General features: G+C 43.3%; 1 protein-coding gene across 1 annotated transcript in view; it reads left to right on the top strand.

Annotated features, from left to right (window-relative positions):
• Positions 1–9,339: 9,339 nt before the first annotated feature.
• The window catches only part of SMAP2 (small ArfGAP2), a 47,919-nt gene continuing 31,193 nt past the window's right edge, over positions 9,340–26,065 (top strand). The window contains exon 1 of the mRNA XM_052637229.1: positions 9,340–9,836. Coding sequence (XP_052493189.1) covers positions 9,734–9,836 — 103 coding nt within the window. The 5' untranslated portion in view covers positions 9,340–9,733. The remainder of the gene's footprint in view (positions 9,837–26,065) is intronic.

Raw genomic sequence — 26,065 nt, 5'->3', positions numbered from 1 at the left:
CATGAGGTGATGAACATGAGCAGTGGTTCTCAAACTTTAGCGTGCACCAGAATCACCCAGAGGACTTCTTTTGTTTTAATTTTAAATTAATTAATTAATTTTTGGTTGTGCTGGGTCTCCGTTGCTGCACGTGGGCTTTCTCTAGTTGTGGTGGCCAGGGGCTAATCTCTTCCTGAGGTGCACCGGCTTCTCACTGCAGTGACCTCTTGTTGTGGAGCACAGGCTCTAAAGCCCACAGGCTTCAGTAGTTGTGACTCACAGGTGCTATAGCACAGGTCTAGTAGTTGTGGTTTACAGGCTCAGTTTCCCCGAGGTATGTAGATTCTTCCTGGACCAGGGATTGAACCTGTGTCCCTTGCATTGGCAGGCGGATTCTTAACCACTGGCCCACCAGGGAAGTCCCAGAGGACTTCTTAAAACACAGACTGCTGGAACCTATCCCAGACCTATTTCTAGCTCTGGAATGAGCCTGGGAATTTGCGTTGTTAGTAAGTTTTCACGTGATGCTGATGCTACTGAGTTGGGGACCACCCTTGAGAACCACTGAACATGAAAGTGAAAATTCAATAGCCTGATGAGGGCAAAACAGAATGATAGAGTGTGGGTGCTGATGGCCTTGTCAGGCAGCTGAATCAATGTAAATAATTGCTCTGCCTCTGGATTTCTTGTTCTGTGAGAAAATAAACCACTATTTGTTTAAGCCATGGTTATTTGGATTTCTTGTGACTCACATTCAAAAGCATTCTGAATTTACAGAGAGCGGAACTCTGTGCGGAGGGCAGATGGAGAGAAAAATCCAGGCGGATGCTTATCTGAGGCTAATTTAGCATGGAGTAAAAACCACTTCAACAGGAAATGTTTTGAAACATCTCTCAGAGTTCATGGGTATTGATCGTAGAAAGACTGTGGGTTTTAAAAAATATTATGTTAACTAGAAATGTTCTTATCAAAGTAAAACATGTATAAAATTTTAAAAATCTGAATATATGAAGCTTATAATGACGAAGGAGAATGCCCCGCTCCACCCCTACCCACCCTGTCCCTACTCCTCTGAGGCAACCATTTTCAATTCTTCTTGTTTCTTCTGGAATTTACAAGTTTACCTAAATGACATGCTTATACTACCATTATATACCTTTGGGGCTTTGCTTATTCATGTCCTGTTGTGGAAGATGAGCACTTAGATTTCTTTCTTTATATCCTTCTCTATTCCGCGCCACATACTTCCTGTCCAACATTTTCCCAGTGTAGTTAAATAACAATATTTTGTTCAATTAATACTCAATCTCTCTCATATTATGACTAAATATTATTGACAGTTGAGTCTTGTATTCATTGATTACATTTTTCTGGCTAATTTTTCCCCTCTGGAGTCAATAATTGCTCCATTTTTATTTGTTTAATTTTCTATGAATCTATGATAAATTCATACCCTTATCCTCTGACAGAGAGAATTTCCCCTTGGTTCCAACACTTCAGCTAATCTATGAATTTCATTTTTCTTGGCCCTGGCCATTCAGTGCTGCAATCTAGGGTAGCCATTCTGCTGTATCACTGTCGCCTTGGAATTTCCCTTCACCATCACCCTGGGAATAGCCTCTGTCCTCATCCTCCTAAATTTTCTCCTTTTTTGGACTTGGTGTTTTCATTTTTCTTGATTTACTCTGTCGTTTTGGACAAAGTATGCATCAGTAAGCGTTCTGGGAGATGAATTAGTTAGGGTTCCAACAGGAAGCATATGGCCAACACAAAGAGGGCAATTGAGGAGAATTTAAAGAAGGAATCATTTTACAAAATGTAGGCAGGCTTAAAAGAAAAAATCAAGAGGCATGATGTACACTGGGGTTAGCAACAACTGGAAGCTCTTACCCTTAAAGCTGGAAGGGGCAAGAGAAGCTGGTGTTCCTAGAACATAGTGAGACCCACGGCCACAGGAGAGGGCTATCTCATAGGCACGCTGGCTGTCACTTAGAAATGTGGTAGTTATGTCAGCAGGGAGGGAGCAGAGAAATAAATAACTCATCGTTGTCTTCTTTTTTCAGTTTTCTGGTCGTGTTGCAATGTCATGTGGGATCTTAGTTCCCTGACCAGGGATCTAACCCATGCACCCTGCGGTGACAGCGTGGGGTCTGAACCACTGGACTGCCAGGGAATTCCCTGAATGACTCAGCTTCCACTTGCTCCTGCCCTCTTATATTCCACTCATGCCTCCAGTTGGCTGACTCCAACCAGAAGTCAATGTGCGGAGGAGCTGATACCGGGCACAGAGCCTCTTGGGGCACAACGCAGGGCGAAGGGTGGAGAGTGGATGGCGGCAGGAGGAGGCAATGGAGCACAGCATAGGAAGCAAAAGTTTTAAATTTAGTGTATCTGAAAGTGTCTTTACTCGGTGCTGCCTCTAGAGCAATAGTTTTGCTAGTATAGAATTCTGAGCTGGCAATTCTTTTTCCTTTGGGATTTTGGAGGCAATTTCCATTGTCCCCAGGCCTCCAGAGTTGTTCTTGAGAACTCTGTGCCATTCTGATTCTTGCATTCTTTTTATGTGACTTGTTTTTCCTTTTTGGAAACTTAGGATCCTCTCTTTCCCCCAGTGTCCTGCTATTTGATGAGGGTTAAATTTTTGTTATTCTACAACAGGGTCCCCAGAGTAGGCCAGGCAACATTAGGCATACTTGCTCAATTCCTCCTAGGCCCTGAAAATGCAAGAAATAGGAATATCGGTGCCCACTCTCCTGCATCATTCCATAGCTGCAATCCAGCTGCTCACATGTGATGTCTGGTCACCATTACGCACCTGTGAGCAACATAGCAAGAAGGCTGTGATTTTGAATTAGGCAGGGTTTCAGGTATTGCTGGTACAGAGGGCTCTGCCTCCTCTCCCAGATTAGTAGTGGTTGATGATAGTCATGGGAAGTTTTTCTGGGAAGCTGAGAAAGAGAAGAGGCTTCCCTTGTGGCTCAGTCAGTAAAGAATCCGCCTGCCAATACAGGAGATGCAAGAGATGCGAGTTGGATCCCTGGGTCGGGAATATCCCCTAGAGAAGGAAATGGCAACCCTCTCCAGTATTCTTGCCAGGGAAATCCCATGGACAGAGAAGCCCTATAGTCCATGGGGTCACAAGTGTTCACTCGACTTAGCAACGAAACCACCACCATCACCAAGAGAGAGAAAAGAGGTTGAGATGTTTAGTAGAGGTCAGAAGCTCAAGTTGTCTTGAGAAAAATGGTGGGTTGATACGGCATTGAAGTCTGTGCCCCTCAGACTCCTTGGGTTTCTGGACAATGGGCCTGAGCCCCTAGGTGAGAGGGAGAGGTTCAAACACCAGCTAAGCTGCCTTTAAGCAAGACCTTGTAGGACTACACACCAGCCATTTGGGCCCAGATGACAACGTGTGATAGAGTTGGAGAGGAGCCATCTCTCTGTCCTTGCAGGGGACTACAACTGATCACCTGGAATCCCAAAAAGTGCTGTGAACAGCAAGAAACGGTGCTGTTGACAGAGACATGGCTTTCTCACAGAGCATTCCATCAACAACAGAAAATTGAGGCTCTTCCTCGAATCTCAGGCTGTGCAAATAGACAAACGGGAACTGGAGCAGCAGAAGAGGGGCACCTAGCTCAGCCTCGGAGCTCAGAGAGTTGGCCTCCAGCGCAGGCATGTGTTTGCAAGGCAGTGGAAGCTTTTAAATAATCACAACTTCTCGTCACTGAGAAAAAAATTGAGAGTTGCCTGAAGAGAGCTATTGACTAGATTATGAGTTCACTTGAGACACGAAGTTCATTTACATGTGACAAACCGTAAGAGCTGGTAATAAAATGGAAAACCTAATTATCTAGCTTTATTTTCAATCTTTGTTTTATATGGAAGGCTTCCCTTGTAGCTCAGTTGGTAAAGAATCTGCCTGCAATGCAGAGACCTGGTTTTGTTTCCTGGATCGGGAAGATCCCCTGGAGAAGGAAATGGCAACCCACTCCAGTATTCTTGCCTGAAGAATCCCATGGACAGAGGAGCCTGGGAGGCTACAGTCCATGGGGCCGCAAGTGTCAGACACGACTTAGCAACGAAACCATCATTTTATAATGGAGTATAATTGATTTATAATGTTGTGTCTGTTTCAGGTGTATAGCAAAGTGATTCAGTTTTACATATACATATTTCTATCCTGTTTCAGATTCTCTTACCATATAGGTTATTACAGAGTACTGAGTAGAGTTCCCTGTGCTATACAGTGGGTCCTGGTTGGTTATCTCAGTTTGCTTGACTAAAGTCATTTTATTGAGTATTACCTTGAATAGGTAAAGTGTCTGACCAGTGGATTAGAAGCTGCTTTATTTCAATATATGACTCAGGAGAGTTGATCTCTTAGCAAAAAGATACACTAATGATAGTTTCCAATAACAACAGTGCCAAAATATTCATCATATCTTTTTTTTTTTTTTTGTAGTATTCTGGGCATTTTACCACAGTGACTATTCTAATATAACAGTTTAAAAACAAGTTTCTATTTTGCACTTTCATTTATGTGAGTTGGGGTTTCAGAATATTTTGATATAAAGACCAAGAAGAGAAGTCACCTGGAAGTTGAGTATATATGGTGTCAGGTCTTTTCAATTTATCCCAGTTTTCTGAAATCCATAGGCAACCAAACTGTATCCCGTAGCCACTGAGACAGATTAGAAACTCTTCTCTCTGGTGGTAGCTAATGTTAAACAGTTTAATGACAAGATAACACAGTCACAGTATGGAATGGAGGGAACATTTTTGCAAGAATTGTCAAGGAAAAATTCAAGACTTCAATACAAATATATGTACTTGGGAAGAGAAGAAGTTTGCTTTGGCCATATACTGAGACCCTGGAATATGCATTCACTTTCCTCTGCTTTTTTTTTTTTTTTAACTGCACCACCTGGGATCTTAATTTCCTGACCAGGGGTCAAATCCATGCCCCCTCCAGTAGAGTTCTAACCACTGGACCACCAGGGAATTCCCTCCTGTGCTAATAATAATAATAATAACAATAGCACATGTTTGGTGTATCAATTGGGGTAAGTACACAAAGTTCAGTGGCTTAACACAAAGAAGGCTAATTTCTTGCCCATGCTACATATCCTTTATGGGTTGGCAGAGAGCTCTCACTTATAGCTACTGGGGAATTTAGAATAATAGAACAGCCACTGTTAGGGACTGAATGTTTAAGTCCATAATTCCCCAAATGCATATATTAAGATCCTGCCACCTAATGTGATTGTATTAGGAAGTTCAGCCTTTGAAAAGGGATCAGGTCATGAGGGTGGAGTCCTCATGAATGAGATTGTGCATGGATGCAAAGTCACTTCATGTCCGACTCTTTGCGGCCTATGGACTGTAGCCCTCTAGGTTCCTTTGTCCATGTGATCCTCCAGGCAAGAATACTGGAAAGGGTTGCCATGCCCTCCTCCAGAGGATCTTCCCAATCCAGCGTCTCTTACGTCTCCAGCATTGGAAGACAGGTTCTTTACCACTAGCGTCACCTGGAAAGCCGCATGAATGAGATTCAGTTCAGTTCAGTTCAGTTCAGTCACTCAGTCGTGTCCGACTCTTTGCGACCCCATGAATTGCAGCACGCCAGGCCTCCCTGTCCATCAGTGCCCTTATAAAAAGAACCCGGAGAGCTCTATTGCCCCTTCCACCTTATGAGGACTCAGTGTTACATCCCCTGCTGTGAACCAGGAAGTGGGCTCTCACAGAAACTTTCAGCACCTTGATCTTTTACTTCCCAGTCTCCAGAGCTATGAGAAATACATTTCTGTTTATAAGCCTCCCAGTCTATGGTATTCTGTTATGGTACTAAGACAAACGCCATCTTGGACGTTGATGGTTTCCATGTCAGAGGGAAAGAGAATCTGAGGAGTCTCAAAGCAGCGATTAAATGCTTAAAGCATGAAGGGACACACAACCTTTCTGCTCAAACTCATTGGCCACACCCAACAGTAAGAGAGCCAGGAAATAAAATCCTACCATGCGCCCAGAAGGCAGAAGGCCAAAAATATTTGGTGAAGAGCATTGATTGTCTATCACTCACTGTGTGCCAAGAGCTATTCTAAATATATTACAGGTGTTATCTCAGTTAAGTGTCACAAAAATCCTATGAAAGAGGTGTTTAATATCACCATCATTCACATTTTGTAGATGAAACAGCTGAGGCACAGAGAGGTTAAGTTACCTGGTAGAAGTCATATAGATAGTAAGTGGTAAAGCTCAGGATTCAAACCCAGTCATTCTGGTCCCATAATCTGTGTGCTTAACTACTAGACTAGACAATCTCTCTCAAGATGGGAAATTTTGAGAAGTGTTTCCATACATCATGAGAGGCACTATCGGGTTTTTAAGCAGGAGACAGTCAACCAGATTTGCCATTTAGAAAGCTCTCGCCATAGAGTCATCCTGCTTATTTAACTTATATGCAGAGTACATTAAGTGAAATGCCAGACTGGATGAATCACAAGTTGGAATCAAGACTGCTGGGAGAAATATCAACAACCTCAGATACACAGATCATACCACTCTAATGGCAGAAAGTGAAGAGGAACTAAAGAGCCTCTTGAGGGTGAAAGAGGAGAGTGAAAAAGCTGGCTTAAAACTCAACATTCAAAAAACTAAAAGCATGGCATTTGGTCCCATCACTTCATGCCAAATGGAAGGGGGAAAGTAGAAGCAGTGATAGATTTTCTTTTCTTGGGCTGCAGTCCATAGAGTCACAAAGAGTTGCACAAGTCCCATAGAGTCACAAAGAGTGGGACAAGTCATGTCCCACTCTTTGTGACTCTATGGACTGCAGCCCAAGAAAAACTTGCCTGGAGGATCCCAGGGATGGCGGAGCCTGGTGGGCTGCCGTCATGGGGTCTCGCAGAGTTGGACACGACTGACTCAACTTAGCAGCAGTAGCAGCAGTAGTGACTAAACAACAGCTACTCCAAAGAGTACAGGGAAGGATCAAATTAACTAAAATTAGACTAAGGCAAAAAGTCTATTTGCATAGTGTCGGGATGAAGATGAGTATTTGAACTAAGGCACAGTGATTACAATTTACTGGGTAAGCCTGAGCCTTTCTTTCATCTATTTGAGACTCTGTTTCATCATTTTTTTGAAAAATTGTTATGTTAATATTATTACTTATCCTGTTGGGGCTTTCTCTGGATTATGATAGATAACATAAGCAAAAACTCTGACAGTACTAAGGCTGTGGGATCATAGAGATCTAGGTTAAAAATCCCAGCTCTACTACTCCCTAGATGAAGGAGTTTATTATTCTAAGTCTCAGTTTGCTCATTAGTAAAATAAGTGTTAAAGTAAGAAAATCTAAGTAAGTTAATGTAAGAAAAATGATTACAAATAGGATATAGGTTGAGGATATTAGCTTCAGAGGAAGGCAGAATTCCTTCTAGAGAAAGAACTGAGAATTTGTTTAGGAAAAATACCTTAATGAACTTATGTGTTTATGAAAATCAAATCTTTAGACGGAAAGACATTTAGACAGAGAATCAGGTTGTTTTGATTAATACAGTAACAGAAAATTTTAGTTTTTTTCTGATGAAAGTTTTGCTTTGAGGGGAAAGTAATGAGATGGTGTGGTAGTTTAGTCACTAAGTTGTGTCTGACTCTTGCAACCCCATGGACTGTAGCCCACTACGCTCCTCTGTCCATGGGATTTCCTGGGCAAGAATATTAAGAGTGGGTTGCCATTTCCTTCTCCAGGGAATCTCCCCAACCCAGGGACTGAAACTGTGTCTCCTGGATTGCAAGTGGATTCTTTACCGCTGAGCCATCAGGGAAGCAAAGAGATGGAGGAAAATTTGACTAGAGATAACTCTGAACATCTGGTCTTACCAGCTTCCCAAATCCACTCTTCCCATAGCAGCCAGATTGACTTCTTAAAACCATTAACTGAATCACATTGTTCCCTCTCACCCCGCCCCAGGACAGTGCCTCATACTTAGAAGTTTCTCAGTAACAATTTATTAGGTGATTGAAAGAATGAATGAGTGAACGAAAACATCTGCCAGATGGCAGGTGGTTCCCTAAAGAAAAGGACAGCCATTGAGAAATTCTGTACTTAAGCCACTCTGTAGTAAGGGTGGTTTTAGACAATGATGTTTAATAATCATCTTAATTAGTTATCTATTCTTGTGTTTTACTGTAATAGCCCCTCCTCTCCATCTCACCTCTCCAAATAACTTTCAGTAAAGGTCTTTTGCACAAAACTGCACTATTTTGGGAGAACTGAGGAATTAAACAAGCAAGTGTTTAGGCAAAAAATGTCCAAAGATGTCAATAATCATAAGAGGAGACCTCATGAACAGAGAAACCCAGAATTCAGCAGGAGCAGGCATACCAAGTGAGAGGTGGCCAGGGGGAGGTTGTGATTGATGTTCCCTTATTTTGTGTTAGGAGGTTGTTGTTATTCAGTCACTACATTGTGTCTGACTCTTTGTGACCCCATGGGCTGCAGCACGCCAAGCTTCCCTTTCACCATCTCCAGGAGTTTGCTGAACTCATGTCCATTGATTTGGTGATGTCATTCAACCATCACATCCTCTATCACCCACTTCTCCTCCTGCCCTCAATCTTACGCAGCATCAGGATCTTTTCCAATAAGTCGGATCTTCGCATCATGTGACCGAAGTATTGGCGTTTCAGCTTCAACATCAGTCCTTCCAATGAATATTCAGCGTTGATTTCCTTCAGGATTGACTGGTTTGATTTTCTCGCTGTCCAAGGGACACTTAAGAGTCTTATCCAGCACCACAGTTGGAAAGCATCAATTTTTCGGCTCGCAGCCTTTTTTATGGTCCAACTCTCATATACATAATGACTATTGGAAAACCATAGCTTTGGACCTCTGTTAAGAGGTTTAGAAGGTAGGACTCTTCTATTTGGCTGTTGAAGGAAAGAATAAGCTTTGGAGAATTCACAACCCAAAGGTTACATAAGGATGGTAAAATTTTAACTCATAGAGAGGTTTGGGGGATAATGTTGGGATCACTCATAGAAAGCGCTCAGCACAGTGCCTGGCACGTAGTAAGAGCTCAGTTATTTGTTGTTTCCCTTCACTTTCCTCCACTCCCTCCACCCGCTCTCCGCCTGCTCCATTCATTCTTTTCCAAGGACATGCAGGGGGCGTGCCCAATCCTCCCTCCGCCCCATCCAAGCCCCACCCCTCGCTGCTGCCCGGATTGGTTCTTGAGAAGCGGAGCGGAGGGAAGAGCCCAGTCCGGAGCGGTGGGGGCGGGGCGCATGCGCGGGCTGGGCTGGGTGGAGGAGCAGAGGAAGAGCTGCCGGAAGTAGGCGGCCGAGGTGGTGGCAGAGCAGGCGGCAGCTGCCAGGGAAACCGAGGCGCGGGAGCCTTAGCCCGCTGACAGGCAGGCCCGGGGGTCGTCTCTGCGCCCGGCAAAAGCAGGAGGCCCGAGCGTCCCTGTTGCCTGGGCCGAGGGTCCCTGCCTGGTCCGACAGCCTCCTTGGGACCTGGGCCTTTCCCTAAGCCCGCCAGGGGGCGCCGCCCTGAGGGGGCTGCAGAGTTGGGGGACAGGCGCGGCTGACTGGAGAAGGGGCGCTGGACTGGGCAAGGGGAGAGGGCTCCCGCGTTCTCAGGAGGTGCCCTGGGCCGGGGACCGGGAGTCCTCACCTCCGGACTGAGGCAGGGGTTTCTGGGGGCTAGGAGGGCGCGTCGCCCTCTGCCCCCGCCGGCACCCTGGCCATGACGGGCAAATCGGTGAAGGACGTGGATCGGTACCAGGCGGTCCTGGCCAACCTGCTGCTGGAGGAGGATAACAAGTTTTGTGCGGACTGCCAGTCTAAAGGTAGCGCATCCTTCCTTGCGGGCGAGGGGTCCAGCCTCCGGGCGACACGGGGGAGGCGACCTGTGTGGGGAGGGGGGAGGTCTCTAGAGCTTAGGGGGCCCCGACCGTCTAAATGGTAACGCGTGCTTCCCTCGTTGAGGAGGCTGCTAGGTGTTCTGGGGCGCCGGGATTGGTGTGGGGAGAGGTTGCGAGGGCGAGTGTGTGTGGTTGAGGCTGGGGTGGGGGGCGGGGGCGGGGATGGTCGGGGTTGGGGGAAGTGGCATGGTGTGTGCAGGTGAGAATGTCTACATTTCAGGGCTCTGAATGAGTTCTGCGCCGACTGTCAGTGCAGCTCGCAGCCTTCCGCTTGCAAAGCTGGGGGTGAACTGCAGCGGGGCGGGGAGGGGGTGGGGAGGAGAGGGAAGTGAGATGACGGGGAGGAAAACTGCTTAAATGGTTTTTAAAGGTGGTGAGCGTGGCTGCCTGCTATTTGGTTAGCAGTTCCTTCTGTCATTTTACAGCCTTGCTGAGATCTGACAGAGTGCTTAGGTGGCTTTCCTCTTCCAGGATGTGTGGAGGGGGGAACTGGCTTATGCAGTGACACAGTGCGGATTTCTAGACAGCCTAGCCCTGGCTTGTGGAGTGTGCTGGAGGCCTGATGTGTGTGTGGTGGCAGGAACTAGCAGATTGTGGCTGTAGAGCAGGATCGGCTTAATCAGTGCAGAGAAGGAAACAAGGGCTGCATCGAATTTGTTACTTCCATGGCGATGATCCTTCTAAAGATGAAATATGATCATGGCAGAGTCTTTGTTTTCTGTGCCCTCAAAGATTCATGATTTGGTACAGTTACAAATTGGTGTGCTACCAAAGCTTGCTTATTAGTGAAATATTTGCACTTGAGATTGATAGATTACAAATATTTTGTTTCCTTATTTTCTTTCTGAATTCTTTGGAATATAAATTGGAGTTGGGAAAATTCCTTTTTTGGTTTGGGAGCTATTGCTAATTTACTTTTGTTCATAATGCAGTGAATTCACCTGGATTGTTTGTCGTATAGCATGTTGGGCATATAGTACACAACAAAGATTCAAATATATTTGTCTTTATCAGTATTGAGAAAGGAATTACATGCTTAATTGATCCTTTACTTAATTACCTTTTATTTTGCAGAAGTAAGGTTATGTAAGGAGATGGGGGAGAGAGACATTGATTTGGACACCTGGTAGTGTATTTTAGTGCCCTTTACCCATGGGTAAATGGCATGTGCCATTAGGAAAGTAGATCCCCCGACTTCTTTCCTGAATTTTTGCATTGGCAAGAATTCATTTTAAAAAGTATTGTAGAATCAGTTTATGTTGAGTAGGTTAATTTCTTATAGTTGACTCTCATGAGATCTTCTGCTAGCTCTATGGGTAGATTTGGCTTAAAATTTGGGAGTATATCTCTTTGGGTTGACTCAAATTCCCTTGTGTCCTCAGTTGACAGATCTTGAGTTACAGTGAAGCAACCCACTGAGTGAGCACTGCTCCGTTTGGGGAGTCAGATACCATTTTTATAATCGGTACCACCCCTATCCCCCACTTCCCATACCACTCTTGTACTTACTCATATTCCAACAAAACATAGCACATAGAAGAGAGGTTGATTCATCACCTCCAAATTTTCTGTTGCTCTTTATCAACAGAATTACTGGGGATCAGGTAATAAAACATTAGTCAGTTCATTCTTAATGAGAGATGGTAACTGCTGGCCTGTAAACTTTATTAACTGCTTTTGATAGTAGAATCCTGGGTCCTGAAATGATTTATTTTCACAAATTAGCTTTATATTTTGGCTTGGTGGCTTCAGTGACTTGGCCATTCTATTAAAAATGAGATGACAATGTGTCAGTCAGTCATCGTTCAGTTCAGGTCAGCAAGATATTTGTGGCCTCAGTTTTCGCAGTTTATGAGTTAGCTAGCCCCTTCTACTGTTTGAACTCCTCCCATTCATTTTCCCGCTCCTTTTTCCTGACTGTGGTTGTCGTAATGGTCATGTGGACAAATGTCAGATCGTGGAAGGAAGAGACACTTGAATCCATAGATTAAGTTATCTCTTAGCTCTGGTAAAAAACACATTGAGTGGGAGGAGGAATTTTAAAGCCGTAGGCTAAAATGAGGTTTGTACTTGGGTATTTATCTGTAAGTCTCGTGTCCTTTCTTACTTAGAAAATTGAGAGCTTGATTGTGTAGGACCTGGTGAGTGATTGCTTACTAATCCGTTAACATAAAATCAGATGATGTAACCCTGAACTGCAGACCTATGAACAGGTATTTTTGTAATGTTTCAAAATAACTCTGGCAGTAATTCTTAAAAAAAATTCTTATCCTGATTTAAGAATGATATTATAAGATACATAATTTGAATATCAGAATAGAGAATAAACATGTGATCTCTTTGTATAGTATAAGTTATGTTGGTTCTGGGTTTTTTGTTTTTGTTTTTAACTCTCTTGAGCATAAGACTCACAAGTTACCTCTAAGGCATTGAAATAATTTATGTGGGAATGGAGGCCACTTTGGTACTACCTTTAAAACAAATGCTTCAACTTGCTTTAGGCTGAAAGATGTTTCATCACCCAAAGCCTTTAACTTACTGTGACCTTTAGGGTAAAATTTTGGGCTGACTGAAGCTGTGGTAGAAGAGAGAACAAACATACTGAAAATTTCAGATATGTTTAACTCCACCTTGTTGAGGCCAGGTCCCATTTTTGGAGGTTTAGTCTGTAGCTCTGCAGTTCCATATTTTGTCTGTATGCCTGGAATAACTCCTAATCAGCCTCTTCAGAGAGTGGTTTAGACTGGACACTATCCTGCTGCTGCTGCTGCTGCTAAATCGCGTTAGTCATGTCCAACTCTGTGCGACCCCATAGATGGCAGCCCACCTGGCTCCGCTGTCCCTGGGATTCTCCAGGCAAGAACAGCTGGAATGGGTTGCCATTTCCTTCTCCAATGCATGAAAGTGAAAAGTGAAAGTGAAGTTGCTCAGTCGTGTCCGACTCTTAGTGACCCCATGGACTGCAGCCCACCAGGCTCCTCCGTCCATGGGATTTTCCAGGCAGGAGTACTGGAGTGAGATGCCATTGCCTTCTCCGGACACTATCCTATTTACCATGAAAGGATCTACCTTTCTGATGTCCTGAATACTTATGTCCATTGTTGGGATGTTCCTTTCTCAGTGTCAAGGTTCGTGAAAAAATGAGAGCTGTTTAATGAGCAAAGAATTAGAACGGAAGAAATTTGATGGTCTTGAGGAATATTTACTTTCAACTGTGAAATACCACGTAGAATTCTGGAGTCTGACAAAAAGTTTGTAATATCTTTTTACTGCTCTGTTCTTCTCCTACACTCCATCTCGGAAATGTTTCACTTCAGATCACCTGGCCACTGCCTTTGTTCCAACTCCTAGTACGTGTTCTTAAATTCAGATTTCCTTTTTGAAAAACCACTTTTATGTGGTTCAAAATTCAGAAAGTTCAAAAGGGAATATATTCAGTGAAAAGTTGTTTTCCTGTCCCTGATCCCTTAACCAGCTTTTCCCAGTGCTTCTGGAGGTAATTTATTATGTGACTTTTAAGAGATGATACATACATAGACAATTTCATTTAAATATATTCCTTTTCAGTGCTTTTATGCAAATAATAGCATGTTACCCAAAGTCCATGGCACCCTGCGTTCTTTTTCTTCTTTAATATTTACTTATTTGGTTTTTTTTGGCTGTGTCAGGTCTTAGTTGCAGCTAACGGGATCTTTCATTGTGGTGCTTGGGCTGAGTAGTTGCAGTGGGTCCAGTAGTTGGAACATGCAGGTTTCATTGCCCTGCAGCATACGGGATCTTTGTTCCCTGACCAGGGATTGAACCTGCATCCCTGCATTAGCGGCAGATTTTTAATCTCTGGACCATCAGGGAAGTCCCAACCTTTCACTTTTTCAATCAAGTGTACAGCATGAAGGGCATGGAGATTCCCTCTCCATGCACAGTAAGGAGTGTCCCCATTCTCTCAGGGTATAAAGTTGAAAGATATGCATGATTTGGAAACATCTGCTCTCATTGAAGTCATCTTAGACAGTGTCCTAGCCCCCGTCCATAGCACCTGTAAGCTCACCTTTCAGGTTCAAAGAATCAGAGCTGTAGACTTTAAAAAATATGTATTTATTTATTTTTGACCTCTTCAGATCTTAGTTGCCCCAAGGCATGTGGGATCTTAGTTCTCCAACCAGGGATCAAACCCACATCCCCTGCATTGGAAGACAGATTCTTCCAATGGAAGGACTTCCAATGGAAGGACCACCAAGGAAGTCCCAGAGCTGTAGACTTCTGTTGGGAAGTAAAAGTCACGTCTGACTCTCTGTGACCCCGTAGACTGTATGGTCCATGGAATTCTCCAGGCCAGAATACTGGAGTGGGTAGCCTTTCCCTTCTCCAGGGGAATCTTCCCAACCCAGGGATTGAACCTAGGTTTCTTGTGCATTCCGGATGGATTCTTTACCAGCTGAGCCACAAGGGAAACCCAAGAATACTGGAGTGGGTAGCCTATCCTTTCTGCAGGAGATCTTCCTGACTCAGGAATCGAACTGGGGTCTCCTGCAGTGCAGGCAGATTCTTTATCAACTGACCTATCAGGGAAGCCCTTTGATATTGGGAGATCCAGTTAAACTCTATTATTCTGCTTATTTTAGCTTTGGGACCTTTAGCACACCACCTAACTTTCTCAGTTTAACTTTCCTCATTTGAAAAATAAAAATGCCTTGTAAACTAAAGTGTTACACACATGTAAGCACTATTTATCATTACTATTGCTGAACTCATTTATTTCATCTTAATTTTATTCATTCATTCCACTTTCAGACTTTATTCCCTTAAATACCCTAGTTACTGGAAGCCACAGTTAGAATGACTCACTGAATAGAAAACTCGCCTAGTTTTTAAGCCAAAACCATTTCCTATATTTGATTCTAACTCTGGTAGATTCATCTCTAGTTTTGCTTTACTTTTTTTTTCTGTCAATAGCTAAATCATTGCTTGCTGAATATCATTCCTTAGAACATGAACATTGCTATCATTTTAAAATTATTTTAGCTGTATCTGTGGCACCTTTTAAGAGATTTTTTTCTTAATTGCCGCAGACCTGGACAGTAGAAGGTATTTTCCTTCCATCTCTAGTTAGACACCCTTCTCCAGCCAAGATCAAATAACTCTCAGTCCTTTTACAGCTCATGCACCTTAACTCTGACCATTGTAGTTAGGCTGACAGAGTTTTACTGACAGTAATTAAAGTCCCTGTTAGGTTGTCATTTATTTTATTTTATTTATTTATTTGGTTGCATAGGGTCTTGGTTGAGGCACACCAGATCTTGGCTGTAGTTCACAGGCTTAGGTGCTATGCGGCATGTGGGATCTTAGTTCCCTGACAAGGGATTGAACCTGCATCCCCTGCACTGCAAGGCAGATTCTTAACCACTGGACCACCAGGGAAGTCCCTAGGTTGTCTTTTAATATCAACTTATTCAACCTGTTCCCTGGGAGACATTTTCCTATTAGTTCTCTCTGTCCTTTAAATTTCATCTGGCAGCAGTGGGATAGAAAGTACAAAATGCCTTGTCTTCTGAGGGTGCAATCCCACACTGCATGTATTCATTCAGAAAATGCTCTTAAGCACCTGCTTTGTGTCAGACACTACCAAGACATGTAGATTAAAAGATAGGGCCTTTGGTCTCAGGGATTTTATAGTCTAATGGGCAAGCAGATGTGTAAACAGATAAATGATGCAATGTAGTAATTATCACTGTAGCATTGTGTACAGGGAGAAATGAAAGCGTTGGAGCAAAGCAAGCAAGTCTGCTTAGGAAGTCATGGCTCAGAGAGACAAGAAGGCTATGTCTTAAATGAGAAGCATGACTTTGTCAGGTGAATTTAGGGGACTTTGCATTCCAAGCTGAGGAAGAAGAACGTGCAAAGCCTCCAAGACGTGCTGTGATGTGTGTGTGAGATTCTTTAGTATATTCTCATTACATGTTGGGGATTGACAAGGGCTAAGGTAGGCAGAGACACGTCAGATTAGCTCTGCAGTTGACTTGCTGTGTGGCACTGAAATGATGAATATGCATTAGACTCTCTGTTATGTAAGAAACGCACAGTACTGGAAGTCCACCTGCTACTCAAATGGAGTTGTAAATATAGCAGACATGAAATGTTTTCTAATTGCTGAGTAGTAAGGAAGGTCAGAGTATTGTGCCCACTAGATCTCCCTTCATGAGTACATTCATTTATCTTAAAGAAGTCTAGTGGGGTGCCAGCCGCAGATGTCATGCTGTTCCTGGAGTTGATGACTTTGGATTTTTGAAGCTGAGCATGCTTTCACACTCAAGCAGTCTAAGAGTATTTTATGCAAGCCCTTGGTTGTTCAGTGCTTGTGTGTGTGTTCAGCTGTGTCTGACTCTTTGTGACCCCATGGACTGTAGCCCTCCAGGCTCCTCTGCCCATGGAATTTTCCAGGCAAGAATACTGGAGTGCGTTACCTTTTGTTTCTCCAGGGGATCTTCGCAACCCAGGGATCGAACCTTTATCTCTTGTGTCTCCTGTATTTGGCAGGCGGATTCTTTACCATGAGCGCCACTTGGCAAGCTGGATGTGCAAACAACAGGCAGCTGCAGCCACATCTCTCAGTATACCTTTCAGCAAATCTATTGCTCTTAAATAAATCAGAAAACAACCTTTCTGCATTTTTCCTCTGATATCGTGGTATGTAGGTGGCAGCTTTCTTGGGCAGAGTTGTCTGTATAACTGTTCACCACATGAGTCATTGTCTGTTTCTGTTCAGGCTAAAAATTCCGTCTTGGAAATAATGTCATGCAGTTGGAGACCACAACACTTGACTCGTTATGTGCATTGTGGCTGGTTTGTATGTGATACTGGAAGCTACCTGCGCCATAGGGAGGAGATAAAGTGACATTAAATGGACTCAAGCTCAATTCCTCCAAGTGATAGCTCCTGTGAAAAAGATACCCAGCAAGAATCTGCATCAAACACTCATGTGTTTTTCATTTAAGCATACAGTGCTTAACTTTTATTATTGTGTCTCCCTAAATCCTTATCACAGTTATATTTTTGTTTGAGCAATTTGCCAGTTTAAGTAGATACTAACTTTGAAGAAGTTTTATACTGGCCCCTGGAATGGGACAGTTCAGCATACCACACTGAAAAGGTAGGAACCAAGTCTATGTAGAGTAGAACCCCTTAAAGTTAATTCACTTTTACCAAATTCCTCTATTTTTAAAGAAATATTCCTCTCATAGTTAACTTCTTAAAATTGTAATTTGCCGCAGTTCACTAGAAAGTAAGCTGCCTGAGGGCAGGAGTTTTGTGCCTGTTTTGTTCAATATAGTATTCCCAGCACCTAGTATGGTCGGGCACGGGTCAGGCTCTCAGTAAATATTTGCTTGAATGATACGAATCCTTTGTTTCTTATTAAAAGAAATCCTTTATAACTTTTCTGAATATTTGTGTAATTCTTAGGAAATCTAAGTTTTTAAAATATATTTAAAAGTCAGGGACCCTTCAGAGAAACAGAAAACACTATAGGAGATATAAGCAGAGGGAATTTAATATGGACTAGGTTCCATAGGTGATAAAAGGGCCAAGAAGGTTAGTGGGCTGGTGAGACAGCCCAGAGATTGGCAACACCTGGGACCTCCTATGCCCTAAGGAAATTAGAAGGTGCTGATGCCAGCAAAGGCCAGAAGCCTGAGCCATCTGCAGTGACCAAGATGAGTGGAAAGAAGAGCTGTATGGTGGCAGCTGGAGCTCGGACCAAGTAAGACAGAGAGTGTTACCCTGGCTTCTGCCCTTCTCCCGCCTCTTTTCCTTATCAGTTCCTCCCATTGATGGAACTTACCAAGAAATTAGTTGGCAGGGAAGCCTGGGAGATGTAGTTCCCCGTGATAGTGTGGAGGAAGGGGAGGATCCAAATTGAGACAGGCAAAGGCACTTGAATCCCCAAGATGCGGTTCTTTCTGCTTGTAAGAGAACAGTTGAGTTATTTTGGACAAAGGATAAGAAGGGTGTTAAGGCCAATGCTTCTAAAGGAGCTTAACTGTTGCCAAAACAATAATTAGTCCTGGGAAGTAATGTAACAACTCAGTCATTGCCTGTTTAATTAGGATGCATGACTTCTGTGGAATCTGTATTTGACTTTCCCTCTGCCAGGAGCAGTTAAATAAGTTCCCACCCTGATTCTGGGAAGCTTTAGGTATGATGTGTATACACTGAGCTTGTCCCATCCACAACTAAAAACTCGGTAGGTAGCACTTAAGATATGCAAAGAGTTTTGAGGATTGCAGCCTTAAAACATGGTACGGATTAGACTTTTCTGATTGTTAAGCTGGAGCCAATTTTCCTTGCGTTGGTTATCTCTCTAAATAGTTTGATTGGTTTGTCTGTTCCCCTGCCTCAACAAGCTTAGATCAGTTAGCACTGGGGGAGAGTGGCGAGATCACCGGACTCTGCCGCCCCACGGACTGAAGTCTGCCAGGCCTCTCTGTTCCTCAGCGTCTCCCGAAGTTTGCCGAAGTTCGCTGCTGTCTTCTATACTGGACCTGAGAAATATTCTGTCTTGTTCAGAAGGGTGCTGCTGTTCCTTGTAAGGACAAGGCTTCTCAGGTTATTGCTGCCAGTTTCCTTCTTGATGATGAGGTGTTTAATGAGTTATGTGATACAAGTTGAGCACTTTGTAGAAGTGCTTTTTTTGTCAATTGGGTCGCCTGCCTTTGGGCGCCTGCCACATTATTGGAATTGGTGGAACTAGGCCAGCAAGGGTTTTTCAGTGGAATGTGAGTATGTTTGCTTTTAGGTGGTTATTTTCCTGCAGAAGCTATGGATAAGGACCTCTCATTGAGTAAAGTTACCAGTGGTAAAAACTGCATAGGTTTCATTGTTTTTCTCTTCTTTTCCAAAACTTAGTTTCCTCATAGCAGGTATTACTATAATTCACACATGTGATTGAAGTGTAATTTGGTATTATAAAAAGCATATCTCTTCCCAGAGTACCAGTTCTTCCCAGCCAGTCCCTTTCACCTTAAGTGGTACACCTATGTGTTTTTGAAGCCTCATGTTTAATAATTACAATATTTCACTACTGTATTTGACTCTTCCATTTTCCAAACTTTCTCCTTTCCTACCCCACTCTTCTGGATCCTGTATTTCCCCCACAGGCTTTGTGGATGCTGGTCCATTGATGACTGAACTGCAGGTTTCTTCCCCGTGGAAAACCCCAGAGATGAGCCAAATCTGCCTTCAGCTGTGGCCACCCATCAGCGTAAGGTCACCCTGGTGGTCGTCTTCAGTTTGTGCATCACTCCCCTGAGCCCCCATGTACCCTCTTGTGTGGCTGGAACCTGCCCTGGGGTCCCACCTCTGCAGCCTGTTGCTGGGATTTAATTGTTGCTGCTCATTTTCAAATAATGTTAAGTAGCTTTCTGACCATTTTTGTTGACCATAGCCCTCTTTTCCCCGTTTGTATATTTCCTATGGGTATTCTGGTTTGCTTTTTAAATAGCTGTTGGATATGGTTTATTTAGAAAGTACTGGATTTCATAAGTCTACTTGGAAAATGCTTTGTTTATCCTTACTTAATTTCAAGTCAAAACTTTCAAAAAGAACTGTCTTAATCAGAAACAATGAGAACCGGATCCCTCAGGCTTCATGTCATTTCTCCTCACCCAAGGAACAAACGTGTAACCTTTTCCATTTTATGATGTACTGAAAATAATAGGGCAAATACAGGAGGAGGAGAGACCTACTCTCAGCTGCAGCTGATAAGCCTGTCCCCGCATAGAGATGTGTGGAAATAGAGCACTTTTTCTTTCCCTCTATTGCAGACAGCCACACTGTCTTTCATGGCAGTTGCTGGTGATGGGAAGTCCATAAATATCCCCGTGCCTCTGTCACAGAGCTTACATCTTGAGATGTGGGTTTACATGCTAATCCTGCAGTGTTATTTCCTGAAGGCACACACAGTGAATTTTGACTTCTTCCTCTTTTCTTATCTTAGTGGAAGTCCCCTGTGTGTGTGTGTGTGTGTGTGTGTGTGTGTGTGTGTGTGTGTAAATTTAGAAATGAGTTCTCTACTGTTTCAAGTCTTGAGTTTAAAATTGTCTTAATATTATTTAGATGGTTTTTGTTCTAGTGCCTTCAAAAAGTAATTACCTACAGAATTTTCCATCCTGTGCTGTTGATGAAGGGGGCATTGGTGTCTCTTCATGTTGACACTTTGCCACTTGGGTTATAACTGACCCAAGGCCTCTGATGAGAAAGAGGAAGGAAACTCCCTATTCTAATCGTGATGCTTGTGTTCAAAATAGCTGGAAACAATGGACTTAATGGAGACCATTTGAAATGTGACAGCCGATTTGAAAAAGAAAGAATGAAAAGACTCAGCCTCTTCTGCTGTGTCTGAACCGTTTTTATTGGGAGAATAGCTTTAAGGGACTGGGAACTTTGTCTCGCCCAAGGTAGATGTCAGGAGATGAGTTAGAGGAACTGTTTCAGACTGAGGGGAATTTTGAGGTCTTTCTGGTGGTGTGAGTGTTGTGTTAACATTCCTAGCTCTCCTGTGAGAGAAAGGAAGCATCATTAAATACAGCATTGGAATCAGGAAGATTCCAGCTCAGCTCCCCTGAGCCTTCTGACTTGGTTTTGAGCCTTGTCTATGAATAGGCATCTGACACAAGTGACTCAAATTAAGGATCGATAGGAACAGATTCCCAGGCCAGTTGTGCGTATTAGGTAAACATCATTAAATGCTATTTCTCTAAAAAAGAAAAACTGTATCTTCTTCTCATTATGAAAGTTATTCATATTTGTGATGGAAATCATTGGAAAGTATGAAAAAGTATAGTAATGTAAAAGATATTTCATATAATCCTTATCACCTATTTATACTTAAGCTTATACTACTGTAATATAATTTTATATCATTATTGTTTTGCTTAATATTATCATAAGCATTTTTCCTGACATTAAAAACGTTTAAATGCCTTTATTGTACTCCACTGTTTGAATATATCATTACTTAATTCTTGCCCAGTTGTTGGACATTTGGGTCTTAAATTGTCAGGATTATAAAATTTTTTATAACAAGACAGTGTGAATTTTGGTGTTGCTGTTGGACTGATGGGTTATTTATGCGTTCAGAGTTGAGTAGTGATGTGTGCCTTCTAATTTTAAGGAGTTGTCAGAGGGTTCTCCGGTTGAGCCCCTGTGGAGACGGTCTTGCTGTGGGGGCTGTTGTTTTGAACTGCCTCATTGTAGTGGACATTTGAGATGGGAGCAGAGAGGTGGGGAGAATCCAGGCTTAACCATAAGGAACAGATTTACAGGACATGATCATAGCAAGATGGGCCAAGTTATATTTTTATATCTGACGTGCACTTTGCACATTTATGTACTTGATATGTGGAACTGTTCTGTCGAGCCATTGATCAGCATCTTATGTTGTTCATACAGGCCTCCTTCACTTAAACTCAGTCCAGTGGGAAGAAGGATTAGAAGCCCTACTGTGGTGGAAAGGGGATAACAGCCACTGGTTTTTGCTTTTGTTTTACAAGGCTTTCTTTCAACTGTGGGTTCCATAAGGACAGGGACCATGTTCCATGTTTCCCTGTTACCTGATGCTCAGCATCTGCTGCGTAGTGTCTGTGCTTCTGGAACCATTGTTTTTGGAGTATAATCTGCAACATTGTGTTAGTTTCAGATGTACCGCAAAATGATTGAGGTACACCCACAGACACTCACACATACATGTGTGTGTATACACATTCTTTTTCATTATAGGTTATTAAAAGATATTAAATATAGTTCCCTGTGCTATACGGTAGGTCCTTGTTGTTTATCTATCTTATCTATAGTAGTGTGTATATCTTAATTCCAGACTCCTAATTTATCTTCCTACCCACAAAAATCTTGGTTTTGGGTTGAATTACTTTACATTTGTCCCCAGGATCATCTTTTTCTCATCTCTTTCCAATGCGCACTCTCGACTGGGTTGGGTGCAGAATGATGTTGTTTGGTGAATGGGGTAGAGCATGTTCTATGGGCATCGTGAACACTATCCTAGTCATGCATGTTCAGGTCATACTCTTTTTCCTGTTTTATTTTTTGAAAGTCACCTTTATCCTCTCAACTCAGATATTTGAAGCTCTGCGACATTGCAGGAAGCCCAGCAGGTGAATTTCCTGGTTGCTTTGTGATCATTGCTTTTGTGTGCCATTTCTTCTGTGTGCTCCTGGCGTCTGTGCCACGTTGAAAGCTGGAGCCAGTCACAAAGCTAGCACTCTGTCCTTTCCATAGGAGGTTTTAGTGTGACACATCACTGGGCGGGGGAGTGTATCGGGGGGTATGAAACAGGAGGCTGAAACAGTAGCCCTTTAGCCTTTCTTGTGGGATGGGAGTAAATATTTAGACGCTGTTCTCAGGTGCTGTAGAAATTAATCATAACCTTGCAGCGCTTTTAGAAGCTCTCTTTGTCCCTGCTGGAACAGGTTTGTCTAATTTGAAGAACCTTGCTTTGGCTTTTTTGAAGCTGTGTTTTTCCTTGAGACCTGCCCTGGGTACCCCTGTGTAAAGTTCCCTTTGCAGGAACTTTCTATCCACACAGCTGGCATCTTGCCCCATCCCCTTCTGACCTGTACCTCATTATACCCAATTGTGAAACACCTGGCTTGTGAAACCTTGTAGTGAATGTCTTCCTCTGGAAGGGTAGATCTCCACCTTTGCTCTGCTCCCTTAAGGCAGGGCTGTTTCAATGACTAATATTCTGTGTGTCACTGAACTAACTGGCTGTACTTTGATCCCAGGATTCATTTCTGTTCTGCTGTTTGTTTAGGAATGAAAGTCGTCTAGCTTTTGCACGCGGTTGTGATGCGATTAAACTGGCACTGGTTTTCCATCTGCTGGGAAAGCGGCACACCGGTGTGAAAGGGAGAAGTTCACGTCTGTGGTCTTGTGCACGAGTCCATCTGCTGACTCGGAAGGTTTTGTGTAAAGCCTCTCTCTGCCTGTGTGAAAAGCATGAGCTTCCCTTTAAACAACTGAAAAGTGAGTTCCGCCTGGCTGCTTGTTCTTCACTCTCCTCCACTTCTGGGCTTCCTCTGAGGCGGAGGACTGTGGGTGAGAAGGGGTGGGAGATGAACCTTCACACACAAGCTCAGGCATTGGGCTTTCCGGGAGCAGAGAGTAAAAAGTATGTGGTAAGAGATGTGAGAGTTGGACTGTGAAGAAAGCTGAGCGCCGAAGAATGGATGCTTTTGAACTGTGGTGTTGGAGAAGACTCTTGAGGGTCCCTTGGACTGCAAGGAGATCCAACCAGTCCATTCTGAAGGAGATCAACCCTGGGATTTCTTTGGAAGGAATGACGCTAAAGCTGAAACTCCAGTACTTTGGCCACCTCATGAGAAGAGTTGACTCATTGGAAAAGACTCTGATGCTGGGAGGGATTGGGGCAGGAGGAGAAGGGGACGACAGAGGATGAGATGGCTGGATGGCATCACTGACTCGATGGACTTGAGTTTGAGTGAACTCCGGGAGATGGTGATGGACAGGGAGGCCTGGTGTGCTGCGATTCATGGGGTCGCAAAGAGTCGGACACGACTGAGCGACTGAACTGAAGAAAAAAGAGCACTTGAAGAATAGGACATCAATACAGTGACTATTACTGAGCACTATCTGTGCATAGCACATTTCAGGTGGAGAAGGATGATTCTGACTCCGCCCAGCTGGTGGTCTCGTCTATGAACTTGGGTGAATGACTTGACCTCTCTGGGTCTTAGATTCTCCAGCTGTGCTTGGACTAGATAATCCTTAAAGTTCTTTCCAGCTTTGAAATTCTGTATCTCAGTGTTTATCTCCTTGTTATGGAGCAAGAGAGGCAGCTTTTCTACAGGATTGGTATATTCTTATATCTCACATGCTCCAACCTAAATGGCTTAAAATAAAGATGGGTTCTCTAGGGCAGGACTTCTCAACCTGAGCACTATTCATGTTTGGATACTTTGTTAAGAGGTTGTCCTATGTAGGAGTTTAGGCAGAACCCCTGGCCTCACCTGTTAGATTCCAGTCCCACTTTCTGCCAGTTGTGACAACTAAAAATGTCCCCAGACCCTGACATTGCCACTTGGGGGGAAGTTACTTCTTTTGAGAAGTCCTGCTGTGGAGGAAGAAGAGTGGGAATGGAGAATGAAGAGCTATCTCATTGGTCAAGAGCTCTATCACCCCTCTTTAGTCGCTTATTCTAAAGATATGCCTCCCCCAAATGGGCAGGCTCACTTTGCATCTTCAGTATTTTTTTCAGGATATGAATAGATACTGGTTACTGCAAAGAGGAAGTTAAAGCTTTAACCGGAAGTAACCTAAAGAACAAAATGTCCCCAGAGGGTGAAGACAATAATTTTTGGTGAATCAAGTTAATGTCCATTTCCTGAAGTGAGGTCATGAGCAATAGGAAATTAGCTTAATTGTAATGTCAAGTTTTGAAATATCAGGTCCACCTGGCCTTGAAATAATTGCCCAGCTGTCAGCTCAGTGATCCATCTCTATGTGCGTCCTCCCCCCAGCCTGATGAAAGCCATTGAGATAGTGGCTGAAATGTGCTAGCTTTCTTACAAGATCTGGGTTTCATCCTTATTACTTTCCCTACAAAATGTTGGTTTTATTTTATTCTTTTAAAATATTTTAAATTTTTTAACCATTTTTTGAGGTACAATTTACAACACTGTGTAGTTTTAGATCCACAGCAAAGTGATTGTTATTCTTGTGTATATGTGTGTGTGTGTGTGTGTGTGTGATTCTTTTCCATTATAGATCATTAAAGATACTGAATATAGTTCCTTGTGCTATACAGTAGGTTCTTGTTGTTTATCTTATTTAGAGTAGTGTGTATTTGTTAATCCTGGGGCTTTCCAGGTGGCTCAGTGATAAAGAATTTGCCTGTTAAGCAGGAGATGCAGGTTCAATCCTTATGTCAGGAAGATCCCCTGGAGCAGGAAATGGCAATCCACTACAATATTCTTGCCTAGGAAATCCCCTGGACAGAGGAGCCTGGCGGGCTACAGTCCATGGGGTCACAGAAGAGTCAGACACAACTGAGCGGCTGAGCATACACTTTATATTTGTCCCCAGGGCCGTCTTTTTCTCATCCCTTTTCAGTCCACGGTCTTGACTAGGCTGGGTGCAGAATGATGCTGTTTGCTGGTCGGGGTGGAGCGCGCTCTGTGAGCGTCCTTGCTGGGATGTTCTGGGATCCCAGAGCCGTGACACTTGAGCCTGTGTCAGGCTCTGTCCCTCAGTCCTGGCAGGCTCTGAGTTCCATTCCAGCTGAGCCTCTGTGGGAGTAATTGGCCACATGGAGCCTTCAAGTCAAACAATTGTTTGTACTGAGATAGTCTCACTGTTTAGCTCCTAATGAAATAATCTCCTTCCTGCCCCCAATGAAAGCAGCTCTTTTTTATTTCCTCCCTCCCCTTTTCAGAGAAGCCTTGCCTCAGCTACCACTCTTCTAGCTTATTCATAAATGCTTTAAGCAGGGTCTTTGTGTAGAGGAAATTAGCTAGAGCCAAAATATCCCGGCTAACCAGGATACAAGGAACATTAAGGATACCCTTCTTCCTAATTTTCTGTGTAGGATATTTAAATCACCTTTGTGTGGTTCAATAATAAGGGATTCAAACCTCAGGTCCACATAGGAGAAATACTCATACTAGGTTTTTTAAAAGTATGCCAACTTAGGCAGTTGTTACCTAAAGGAGCTGACAAAATAAAAACATATAAAACCCAGCAACAGAAAAACTGTAGATGAGGGCCATAGGAGTTCTGAGAGAGCCAGAATAGGAAGGAAAAAAGCCTTGCTGGAGAAAGTGGATGGAGCAAGATTTTCACAAAATGATGTTTTGCAAGTAATAGCTCACATAGAGTTGTTGGGAGGTATATTAAGTTCATCCAGAAAGTGTAAGTAATCCAGTTTTCCTTACTTGTCAAAACTGAGACCCTCCAAGACGTAAATCCAGGAAAGAGAATCCACAGGTAGAGATGAAAAGGTGTCCAAGTGACCCCAGCGTGTCCTGCTTCTCTATCCGTTGTTGTATGCTTCTCCTGGATTATTAATGCTCTCAGCACACTGCTGCCTCTGCCCTAAAGCTCTAGCTGGTACATACACACAGATT

The sequence above is a fragment of the Budorcas taxicolor genome, chromosome 3 (genome assembly GCF_023091745.1).
Source record: "Budorcas taxicolor isolate Tak-1 chromosome 3, Takin1.1, whole genome shotgun sequence".
Taxonomy (NCBI): domain Eukaryota; kingdom Metazoa; phylum Chordata; class Mammalia; order Artiodactyla; family Bovidae; genus Budorcas; species Budorcas taxicolor.
This window is presented reverse-complemented; position numbering and strand designations above follow the sequence as displayed.